The 12,298-nt window shown below is 40.8% G+C and overlaps 1 protein-coding gene across 3 annotated transcripts; it reads right to left on the bottom strand.

Annotated features, from left to right (window-relative positions):
* Positions 1–1,474: 1,474 nt before the first annotated feature.
* Positions 1,475–11,283, bottom strand: RB195_002849 (uncharacterized protein; the record flags this gene model as incomplete). 3 transcript variants are annotated; one of them, XM_064200285.1, is made up of 22 exons in its annotated part: positions 1,475–1,571; positions 1,659–1,736; positions 1,794–1,924; positions 1,994–2,038; positions 3,742–3,824; positions 3,919–3,921; positions 4,415–4,519; positions 4,580–4,705; positions 4,894–4,992; positions 5,155–5,233; positions 5,302–5,437; positions 5,502–5,623; positions 6,882–6,965; positions 8,085–8,246; positions 8,305–8,889; positions 9,678–9,749; positions 9,803–9,879; positions 9,944–10,143; positions 10,200–10,352; positions 10,443–10,550; positions 11,033–11,136; positions 11,212–11,235. In XM_064200285.1, 22 exons carry the CDS (start codon positions 11,233–11,235, stop codon positions 1,475–1,477), a joined length of 2,673 nt encoding a protein of 890 aa, XP_064056164.1. The 3 variants fall into 3 exon arrangements, with proteins under 3 accessions (XP_064056164.1, XP_064056165.1, XP_064056166.1); XM_064200283.1 differs by lacking the exons at positions 8,085–8,246; positions 8,305–8,889; positions 9,678–9,749; ... (4 more) ...; positions 11,033–11,136; positions 11,212–11,235 and having other exon boundaries at positions 3,919–4,112; positions 4,415–4,489; positions 4,543–4,705; XM_064200284.1 differs by lacking the exons at positions 1,475–1,571; positions 1,659–1,736; positions 1,794–1,924; ... (8 more) ...; positions 5,502–5,623; positions 6,882–6,965 and having other exon boundaries at positions 8,019–8,246; positions 11,212–11,283.
* Positions 11,284–12,298: the final 1,015 nt, after the last annotated feature.

Below are 12,298 nucleotides of genomic sequence, written 5' to 3' on the forward strand. Positions count from 1 at the left end.
GAAATGGTCATTTATATGAAATTTTTCATCACATTCTGTATCGAATCCAGTACTTAGTTTTTCATCCAAATCAATCAGTCAAGACTCGGTTTCATATAACTTTGCTACAAATATAGCAGATATATATCCAAGCATATGAAACCAGAAACAACTATGAACATCTCAGGGGAAAAAGTTGCAAAACGGGAAAGAAGTAGTGGAAATTTCTAGTCCCGCATGTTACGAAAATGTTATCTTATCACCTTTTAGATTGTAGGCAGCGATCCTTTTCGAAAACCAGCGCTTCATAGCGATAACGAAAATGACCTTGGTGTTCAATGTGAAAGTCAATTACTTGATTAAAATTACTGGAAGAGAAGGAGAGTACAAGAAATATCAGTCCAAGTTTTGAAAAGTGGGAAGATAGCCATAGTATGGAGGCGTGCTACCAGCAGGAATCCAGGAGCTGCGCGACCCCAGAACTCATTCAGCGCAGACATGGTGAGGATCAGGTCCACCTTAGGTACTAGTGCCTGGTCTCTTACTCATCTCAACGATTTTTGAGATTGTTAAAGGCATCACTCCACGAATCTGAGGTGGTACGGATTTCAGGTGGAATATTCGTATACGGGATGGGAGACTACGGAGAAGGAGGTGGTTCCGTCCATTTCTCCCTAATTGCCGTAAAAAACGGCCCGGAAGATGCACAAGGCTGGCGCGCTCCAGTCGAACTACCTGTAGAAAATAGCGCGCCAGTACGCCTGAAGCCATATCTTCCGGGCCTTTTTTACAGCAATTAAGAAGAAATGGCAATTAAGAAGAAATGGACGGAATCACCCCCCTCTCCATAGTCTCCCATCCCGTATACGAATACTCCACCTGAAATCTGCACCACCTCAGATTCGTGGGGTGATGCCTTTAAGAGAACCTTCGGAAAATAATACAGGATAGAAACAAGTTTATCAGAGCAAATAGTACAAAACTCCAAAAAATCAGCAAACCTACTACAAACTTCGATGATTTTACTGGTTGATCCAGAAAAGACATCATTTTATAATTTACGAGCAGTATGGAGCGTCATTTACGACACAGTCAATAAATTCATCAAAAGTAAAAGTTTACGTCACCCCCTCCCGTTTAGATCATCAAATAATTTCATCGGAAAAAAGAATAATGCTGAGCAATTCTATATAGCAACAATGGTAGTGGACGTCTCATTGTCACGGCACAAATCGAAGAAAAAATAACAATTGAAAATCGTGACAAGAAAAGGTATCTGAGATCTGAGTGGGAAAGACCTATATACGAAAACTGAATTATAGAAAATCACCAGCACTCCTAGGAAAAAGAAACATTGCAAGACCAGAAGGAACAAGCTTTGCACAAAGTGAAACAGAGTAATTAATAGATTAAATAGGTACACGGCAGAGGTAAAAACGGAGGTAATTAAATGGAGGTAAAGACATATTTCTCATCAACGGAACTCATCAAACAACTAAGCCAACTGCAAATCAGAAGAGAACGTGTGATATGGAGATCGTCTCATATTGGACTCCAAAAGAGTTGGCCTTGAAATCTCAGGTGCTGATTCTCTACAAGTTACATCTGTTAGAATCAATCGGATGCGAATATATTATTGAAAATTGCAGAATTTGTTAGAATTTGATTGGAATGCTTACCCTTTTAGAAGATCGGGCATTGAGTTGGACCCGCAGTGGTGAAGATGGTTCTGAAGATCTCCCACGGCGGTATTGGCCCTAGAAGGAGATAATTTTTGTAGTTTTTATCGCATTTATATTAGCCCACTTCCTTACCGTGTACGTATCTGACCAGTTTCTTCTTGGATACACTCCATTAAGATATTGAAAATGTTTTGGAACAACGCTTGTGCGTTAAGAATGCGTCCTTCCGGACTAGACCCTTCTTCTTGAGAGGAAGAGTTCAGCTGGTAAAAAAAAAACAATTTTTGTTCTTTAAAAATCTGCTAACTCTAAGCATACCCATCAAAACTTACCAAATCTCTCAAACGCGAATGGAACAGTGACTTCTTGTTCTTTTTCTGAAATTATTTTGTTTTTGAGAGAATACGATCATCCGGACTAGTACAATGTTTCTATGCTTCTGATCCAATAAGAAAAATGGGAACAGAAGTTGATCGATTAAGCCATAAATCTATCAAGCCAAGAAAAGGTAATTAAATGGACGCTAAAGAGTTGGGCCATCAGCGTGGGACCCCGGGAGGGAGTTAGACGACCTCGTTAATTGGCACTCGCAAGTCAGTACAAGAGACAGAATTCTTTGGTTCCAGAAATTCTCATCCTAGTCCCTTCATTCCATCCCTTTCCTTTACATTTTTTATTGTCTTCCATTTTTTCCACTTTTCCTTTCCATTCTTTCCCTTCATTCCAAAATCTTTCATCCATCGGATGATTGCTTTAAATACCCGAAGAGGGGAGTTTCAGGTGGAGTATCAGGAATACAAGTAGTCATTTTCTAAAAACCCGCGCACCATTTGTACAAGAGGTTCGATTGGCGCGCCAGTCTTTTCGAAAACAAAGCACTTTGCGAATAACCGTGAAGACCATGAACCGGCATTATAAAAAAGCACTTTGCGAACGTGGACCATGCAAACAAGTCTGCCGCTTCTATTCAGCGAAGGCGACGCGTTCGCTGTAACTCGCAGCTTCCGCTCAAGATAATGCTTCACCTTCAATGCAAAATAATGATTACCGGTCGCTGTAAGCAATCAATGTTGTTTCATTTCGGAAGCTTTTTTTTCCTAAAAGAATCCGGAACTTTATACGTATTTATTCTTTATACGGATAATTTTTCGCCACTTCCTTCTTCATAATATTGGTGTCTGGTATTCGTTCTCTTATAAGCCAAAAGGCAAATAACAGCTCACTACTTTGTTAAAAAGTAAACTGAGTCACTCTGAGTCTGAGAAATATTCAACAAACATTCAAGAATCATTCAACAAAATGTTTTAAGATTTTTGAAGGAACTGAATGTTTAGGGGTATCAGAAAACAATTTCTTCAAGTAAAAGAAACAATGTCACAAATGTTGATGGGATCATGATAGTAACCACGGTCACAGACAAATGACGCGTACTGCACCCATCCTTGCGCACGACTTTCGCAGTCGGCGCGACGACGAAAGTATTGTTGCGGTTAGCTTTCTACTGTAGCTCTCTCTTAGCCATTTACCGTATAAGTGCTAGCACTCAGCGCTTTCGGTTCCGGTTCTAATTCGTAACTTTCTTGCATTCAAACAGTTAGGTGGCATTTTCACCTTTCAGATTTAAATTAGTTTTGAATTAGTTTCGTATTCTCCAGGTGTGGGTGCTCCTGCCCAACGCGATGTAACCACATAGCCGTGTAACTTGTCTCGTGTACAGTGTTGTCATAATTCCATTCGTGTGGTGCTGTATGTAGTCGTAGTGCTGTGTTTTCAGGCCGTATTCTTGTGCATTAGGGATGAAATCATCTTTTTTAACAGTGTTCGAAGTGTTCTGCAAGCGGCAGGACATGAGGATGGTGGGCATTCCGGAGGACCTGGAACAGAAGGCCGAGGCAGGAGTTGGGGATCTGCTTAGGCACCAATATAGGTCCGAAAGGGCTAGGCCGCTACTCGGTGGCTTCGCACAGTGCTATCTCTGATACCTCAACGGCCAGCTGCACCTAAAACAACAGGACAAATGCGCCATTTCAGGAAACGTCTCACACAGGTGTTTTCACAGAATTTCATCATAACAACTTACAGGGACTAATCTACGGACTTCATCAAGGTCAATTAGATCACGATAGTGTCTTCGCACTTGTTTTAATGTTCCCCACGGTCGACCTGAAATTTCTATATGACGAACTGTACATTTCCTTGATTTTTGAAACGCGTCAATAATTACAAATGAATAAAAATGACTACGAAAAACTTGTACCTTCTATAGCTCGAAATATTCGACCCAACCACTTCGGAATGAAAGAAAATGGGTTATTTTTGAGAACAGACGGCGAGCAACATATGCAAAAAATACAAGAGAAGCAGGCGATTGTTCTTGTAAGCAAGAGTATTAGATGAAGTAAATAGTAGACGAGTGATAAAGGCGGTGGTAGCCACAATTTTGATTCGTACCTAGAAAAACTCTTGGAAAAAAAAGAATGAAATTAACATAATGCTCAGAACAATCTTTGAGGCACTCTACTATTTTTAGTATTTTTAAATAATTTTTAGTCCTTAGGAAAATGTCAGTTGCATAATTTCGTTAACAAAAATCGAAAACCACATGACTACATATCATGGAGGTGAAATAAGAAGATGACCGTATATGTGTCTCCCTATAAATTTAACATAAACGAAGTCTTTTCTCCCAGCATAACATTTTAAATCGATTCATCTTGACTCTGAAAATCTTACAACAATATGAAGGAACTCACGTTGCAAGTAAAAAGTAGTTTTCGTATTTCCAGTAAATTGCAGATCCTCCTCCTGATACTTCGTCATATTCTTTCCTGCTCGATTAACAGTAATCCATTTTCTTACTATAGAAGAATCAAAAACTCACGAAAGTAAGGCTGTCAACAAATTTACGAGCATTATACTAGCAACAAGCATGTAAGTGAATACAGTAATAGGAATTAGAGTAGAACGAAAAAGACAGCGCATATCCGAAATGTTTGCCGTCCACATTGATTTCCACGAAGTCTCTCCACATCCTGTTACAGATCCTGGAAGAAGAAATCACCTTTTTCTCCTCTGTACGTGATAGTATATTCATACCAATATATTGATATATCGATTGTTTAAATTTGTTAAAATACGCGGATCTTTATATGCATTGAGTGCTTTATAAATCTACTGCAAACTATTCAAATTCGTTCGGTTATGAGAATCATTATGGAAAAAAACTCCTTACCAACTTTGTCTTCGTCGTCAACCTCACCAAAAATTTCAAACGCTCCATTTTGAAACATCATCCACACTAGTGAGTGATTACTTCGAACAGGATATTCTTCTACGAAGAAAAAAGTTAGAAGAGCGATTAAAAAATCTAGATAACTTAGATTTAGAGAAAATTTCAGATAAAGAGAAATAAGAATTTTAAATTTTAGATAGCCCAATGCTTAAACGAGGAAAGGAGGAAAATAAAAACTAGCGCGAGCTATGAGCAACCAACCTGCCATACTTATATGACATACTGCGAATATCACCCAGAACATGACAAAAATCAACAAAAATTTCCCAAGAGTCCTAACCTGCATTCAAACATTCTAACATTACTTTTCCAATAAGATAGAAATTTTTAGGAGGAGTTAAATTTTACCATTCTCCTCAGCATAAACGTAAGAACACTAAAAAAGTAGAAGACACTCAGGAACCGTATCATAGAAACAGCAGCAAATAAGAAGGAAACATGGAAAATCAGATCACTCAGAGTTGCTAACGCTGCCCAATAACCTCTAAAAAAGAGTTGCTGAATGTAGTACGAGACAGATGGGTAACGTTTCCAGGAAAACAACTCACACAATTTCGCCTTGGGTGAATCCTGCATGAATAAGAAGTACAGATAGTAAAATATAATTGACGATTATAACCATATTACGATAGAATCCAAACAAGTGTTCAGAACTCCATTCAAAGAACCCCTGAACGAGAACATGAGGCTTGTCAAAATGCGAAGATTTGTGTTTCCCTTCCAATTTTTGGTCAAGTACTGCGCAGAGAAACTTTCGTGGATTGCCCAGAAATTGCGAACTATGCTGATTTACGAATACCTTTTGTCCAGGAAAGAGCAAGCAAAGATAGCACAACTTTCGGTAGGTACAGCGGTAGATCGTTACGGGGAGAGACGGGTCCAATGGCGAAGAATTGGTGCAACAGCGCCAGAAGGCGATAAAATCAAGTGCGTTAAGAACAACAGTGTAGAATTGGTGCGCCGGCGCCACAAAGATGTAAATTGGAGTGGGTCGGGTTCTACGACATCGAATTGGTGCAGCAGCGCCAGAAGGCGTTAAAATGATGCGTGTTGGAACATACGGATTCGAACTGGAGCGCACTGGTGCAGAAGATCTGCGCAATAGCTCAAAATGGATTTATCAAGAGGTAATTAGGACGTCGTGAACTGACTCATTGCCCTAGCCTGCATGTGTCTCAACTCCATTCCTTTGCACGTTCGCCTCAGATTAGTAGCGTCCTTCCTTCAGAAATTGCAAACAGCTTCTTGAATAGTAGATTTCAGGTGGAGTATTCGTATACGAGATGGGAGGCGATGGAGAGGGGGGTGATTCCGTCCATTTCTTCTTAATTGCCGTAAAAAACGGTCCGGAAGATACGGCTTCGGGCGTTCCGGCGCGCTATTTTCTACAAGGAGTTCTCAATTGGAGCGCGCCAGCCTTGTGCATGCGCCGCATGTTCCGGGCCGTTTTTTTATGGCAATTAGGAAGAAATCAACGGAATCTCCCCTCTCCTCGTAATCTACGATCCCGTATACGAATACTCCACCTGAAATCCTACCACCTCAGATTCGTGAGAGTGATGCCTTTAAATATTCGAAAAAAAAGAAGGAAAAAACTGACACCCAGAATAATGTTTTCAAAATGCGGTGTTATCCAAGAAACACTGTTGCAAAAACAATTTTGAATATTCTTCAAATTCAGAACCGACACATTTAGAAAGAAAGTTGTGAGTTCCTTTATCTATGGTTAAATTTCTTTTCAAAAATTGAGAAAGCGCCTTTTGAAAAAACCCCACATTTAATTTTACAGAAGATGCCTCTTCTTTAAAGTTTTATTCATATATTTTAGTAATTTTTACTAACTAAAAGCAAGCCCACAAGAACCCTGAAGTCCGGCTTTAGCCGGACGTTCAGCCTGGTTTGATCAGATGAGTAAGACAAAATGTTACCAGTCGTATTCTCTTGAACTTTCTGGTGTACCTTTCCGCAATACTGCATAGCCATGGTTCAGAAACACGTGTAGCTGGAGGCATCTGAATAGTTTTCATAACCAAAATCTCAGTCCCAGTTCCTTAAAGGCAGCATATCACGACACTGATTTCGGGACCTCTGCGGGTAATACAGAGTTCGAGTTGTAGATTACACTGTTCAAACATTGAAGCACTGGTGTGTTCATGCTCAATTCCCCAAACCGTCCCGAAAAACGGCGTGCAAAATGTCCACGATGCCCTTTATTTATTTTTATTTATTTACTTATTCACATACACCAATGGTGCACCAGAAAAGAAAGATAAAAAGAAAACAAATGGAACACACTTTGCCTGAGTCAGAGAATCTTAGGAGCAAAAGGAAACTACAAACTCTACTGAACTTGGAACCCAATTTATTGCCAGAGAAGACTAGCGCTGTCTTTTTCAGCGGCGGATGCAAGTACTACATGTCAAACATGTAGCACTTGTATCCGCCGCAGCAAACCTTTAAAGCTACACCACTAATCCCATGCACACGCCGCTTCCGCGAGCCTCTTCGAACGTCGTTTTTCAGGACGACCGAAGGGAATTGAGCATGACCACCCTCATACTTCTAATCTACAATATCAGCTCTATATTGTCCCAAAGAGACTCCAACGTCGTCAATTTCGTGATTTGCTGCCTTTAAAGGCATCATTCCACGAATCTGATGTGGTACGGGTTTCAGGCGGTTAATGCCTATAAAGGGTGGTAGATTGTAGGGAAGAGGGTGATTCCGTTCATCTCTCCCTGTATCAGCGTAAACGGACGACCCCTGAATACTATTTCGTACGATGGCTTCTGTTGCAATGCGCAACCCTTCCGCCCCGCCCGCTTGCGATTCGTCCGAATGGGTTTCCGACGAATTGCAGGCGGGGTGCAAACGTTGCGCATTGCAACAGAAGCCGTCATAAGAAACAGCGTTCCGGCGTCGTCCGTCTCCACTGATACAGGAAGAAATGGGCGGGATCACCCTCTAACCCACAATCTACGCCCTCGCAAAGACATAACCAAGCTGAAACCCATACCACCCCATATTCGTGGGGCGATGCCTTTAAATTGTCACAATCATGACCCCTAATAGGACTTCGGTGCTGACAGCAAGGTTCCCCCAGCCGTGCAACAGCTCCACTGAGTATGTACCCTTTGTCGGATCCCGACGACGCCATCACACAATTGTGACAGCTGAACAAGTGCTACGAGCAATTCTGGCCAATAATTCGAGATATTCGGTACACTCGATCTTCTCCTTGGTTTTGCAACAAGAACCCAGCTGTACAGTATCACATAAGCAACACGAAAAACCTGAAAAAGGCAGATGTCATCCACAATTCGATGTATTTGTAAAAGAAAAAAGATTCACCACATGATAGAAGAATTTTGCTTTCGTAGTGGTGTAGAACTTCAATGTAGACCAAAGCCAAAGCGGTTTCTTCGCGATATAATGAGGAAGCAAATCGAATCGATCGTAGATCGGTGAATCTCTTTTTTGTTCTTCTTCTGTTGGAAACACTGTGGATTGGGCAATTCTCTCAATTATAGACGGTGATGGATCTCCACTACTATGGACGGTGCAGAGGTCTCGTTCTTTCACGGGAAACTTAGGAACTCGAGGGCATTTCATCACATTTTTAGGGGTAGCAACTCGTCGAGTGCTAAGAATGGAAGGCTTCTGCAGGTATTCCAATTCCATAGACGTAGGTGTTGATGCTTCAGCTGCAACCAGCCTTGGAGTGTCCAAGTCCACAGCGTTCGCAAATCCTGGATTTTTAGAAACATGAGAAAGAAGTCTCCCATTTTGATCGTTTATCAGCTCTTCCATAGTAGAGGGTGGCTCGACAGGTTCTTCAGCGATAGTTGCCTTCCTCAGTTCGGGTCCCCTTGCTTTTCTCAGAGCAAATTCTTTATAGATAAAACATGGGAACAAGTAGCTGATGAGTGTCCTCGTCTGCAAACCAAAAGTATATATATTCATATTATTATTTATTTATTATTATTTATATAGTATATATATATCCATTTTCATATATATCACCAGCATGAGCTGCCGGCTTCACCTCTAGCATTGGTATAGCCAAAGTCGGGTCAAAACCCTGCAGTGGAATCAGCGCCTGGGATCGAGGCCGCACCACAGCGATGAGTCGTGCTAACAAAAGCCTCTGGTGACTGCACCGAGCTTCAGGTGGTTTTGACCCGTGTTTTAGAAATGACCATTTCACAAAAGAGTTTTCCTATGAAAATTTTTAAGTCTATAGACTAAACAAGAAAGTCCGGAAGTTTCTTGACAGATGTAAAAAATGTGATCACTGTGGGTAAAAAAGTTGATCTATCACGTTTCCACCATCTACAAAATAAAGGATAAAGAATAAAGTGTGTGGCGTCAATCAATCCGCTCGGAATGCGCCCCACATTCACTTCAATTCTGAATCGTTTGAGGTTTACGAACGTGAAACTGGCCTATACAATGACTTGCGGGGGCTACGCGTCAAGTCAATGCTTTATATCCTTCGAGACAATTCTGATACCAATTTATTGACTCCGAAGAGATGAAAGGCCTAATTTTCACTAAGGCGGATTCGAAACTCCCATTCATTGTGCAGACAGCGGAACCTCTTATCGATTGCGCTACACCGGCCGCAAAACTATTCTTACCAAAAAAAAATACAGACCAAGGTCAGATTCTACTTCTTCCGTTGGAAGTGCTAAAATTAGCTAAGCAAACGTTCAAGCACTTACCGGACTCAATCGGAGTCTTCCATGCCAACGTCTCTCAATCAAACTCTGGCAGCAGTTGTGGGCGAGAAAATCCTGGAAAACTTTTCTATTGTGTTTTGTTCTTAGAACGAAGTTTCCGTGGATACCATAGCTTTGGCTCTAAACGCTATTGCCATTAGTTCAATCGATGCTTCTTCGCTTCGTATGCCCAATGGAGTCCGAACTAAATCCACAAATTTGTTCCTTTTCCTCAACCGGCATAAATTATTGAATAAGGAGAAGATTACCTCGACAACAACCTCCCCAACACGTGGTCGCTTGACGAGTGCGTGTGTCAGCCTTTTTCGAAACCTGACCTCCTTCAAAAAAGCCGGCTTCTCCTCCTTTGAAAATTCGCTCGTAATCGATCTCGAGCACATTTAGGGCGATGCTGGCATTTTCACGGAAAATATCATTCAGCAAGTCAACAGCACGATGTTCAAAACTGCTAAAATGTTGGAAATCATGGAATTAAGGAAAGCTATAAAACTGAAGGCAAAGGACCTTCGGTTCTCTTCGTAAAGCCTTGCCATATATTCATCATGTACACCTCTGAACAACTTTTCCATCACAACACATGCGTACATGCACAAAACTCCTGCGTATAGGTGAAATTTGCAGTTAGGCCAAAGATCCATGTCGTATCCTTGGCTGGATCTGCAATGTGGAGTGAACGCAGGTGATATTTCTTTATTTATGGTATGAATTTGTATTTGTGTTTACAAAGCAATCGTACGAAAAACCCACATGTCGTTAACATCTTCACGTTTCCAGCACTTAGTTCTGCCGAAAAAGGCGTTGCAGAGCAGTTCGCACAACGCAGGATCAACGTCGTAAATTTGGTGAAGAGGAACCCTGTAAAATCGTCTTGTGAAGGGGAAAATTGTTTTGTTTCTGGAAATTCACGACATGAATTCTGGGTGGTTTTTTTGGAGGAGCCGTTCACGACTTCTGGCAGTGCATTTTCAAGGAAAAAACAGAGTAATTGAAGAAAATCAAGGAAAGAGGTACTTCAGCATTATTGTTTGTACTTTTATTTTTTTATTTTATTTATTTTATTTTATTTTATTTTATTTTATTGGTATTTTTACGTGCATCATGTAACTGTTTTGTGCAACTTTGGTAATTAGTGAGCGTTATTGCTTTTCTTGAGGAAAAAAAGAAAAAATGGCAAATATCTACAAAATAAGAAAAAGTAGACGAATGAAATGGAAAGATATGAAAGATGGTTTAAGATTCCTTCACGACTCCTCTTACCATCACAAGTTGTTTGGAATTGCCCCTAACAATGTTTGTAGTTTAAAAAATTCAATATACTATTTTAAATCGTGACCTACCTAATAACTCTGTGCATTTCGAAATCGATAAAATCCATTATTGATCTGGTCTTGAAGCGAAGATTTGAACCGCTTGCGACCTTGTAAGTTTCAAAAACGCGTTCCTATAATTGTTTGTGGTATTCGGGAATTCCTTTTTTGTTATGAAAGTTTACTGTTAAACTCATGTTTATGTCTACCTTTTCCTCTAAATCCCTGAGCATCCTCTCCAAAATCGACTCCACAAAAAGTCTCCTACTGATACAACTCATTGTCGCTCAAAAAGGCCTGGAGTCCCGAGAAATATCCACTAAAATAGCAACAATAAACAAATAAATAAACACGACATGGATATGTCTTTCATAGAAGTGCGTAGCATATAAAGAAAAGCAGAAAAAAAAGTAGTGACAGAAAAAAAAAAACAAAAAAATAGGATTATGGTTACTAGCAGAAGCCGCACATTGTACGCAGTGAGACGCAACGCAACGATTTCATAGTATCGATAAGCGCGGTTTATCACCTATGTTTGCACAGTTTCATCAGTGAGTCAACGCAGTGTACCTACCATGCTCAAAGTCGAAAAAAGTTTGCTGAGGTACTTGTTTTTCACAAAATACTTTCTTCGTTACGAATTTCCCTTCGCATCGACATAAAAATGTAGAGAACTTTTAAAAACAGCATTTTTTTAGGGATCTGCATAACCTTACGTACACAAGTAGTGGAAAAAAGATATAATCTTATTCTAACGTGTGTTTGATTTCTTAAAAGGCAATTTTTTCTAAGTTTTTATGTGAATCCTTGGTTGGATTTGTTTTCTCGGAAGAAAATTTTCGTTGTTGGATGTTTCACTACGATATGAAGCACGGTGCTTGCGTACGCGCCTTCTCTGGGGCGGTGCGGTGGAGCGTAGCGATTAGGAGCGTACTAGAACCCTCGCTGGCACCATCCATCGCTGCAGTTTGCGACGGTCCCACCTCGGTTCCAACCGCTGCCTCCACAGCGCCGATTCGAGCGCGTACGCAAATGCAGCATGTTTCAAGTCGCTTTGACCCGAGTATCTGTTCATACCTACCTTTTGTCTGTCTGGAAGCTTAGTGACAGAATAGTGTAAAAACAGTGATGGGAGCTTTCGTTGGACAAGAGGACACCTTTCAAATGCTACGCACATTCGTTGTCAGCGTCGCCGATTACCTCTAGTGCTCAAGTTGTGTTCCGCTGTTTACAAAAGGGGAAGCTGTACCATCCCCTCAGGCAATATTCCACGTCTTTTTCTCTCGCCTCCCCTTC

Source organism: Necator americanus, chromosome IV (genome assembly GCF_031761385.1).
Source record: "Necator americanus strain Aroian chromosome IV, whole genome shotgun sequence".
Classification (NCBI taxonomy): Eukaryota; Metazoa; Nematoda; class Chromadorea; order Rhabditida; family Ancylostomatidae; genus Necator; species Necator americanus.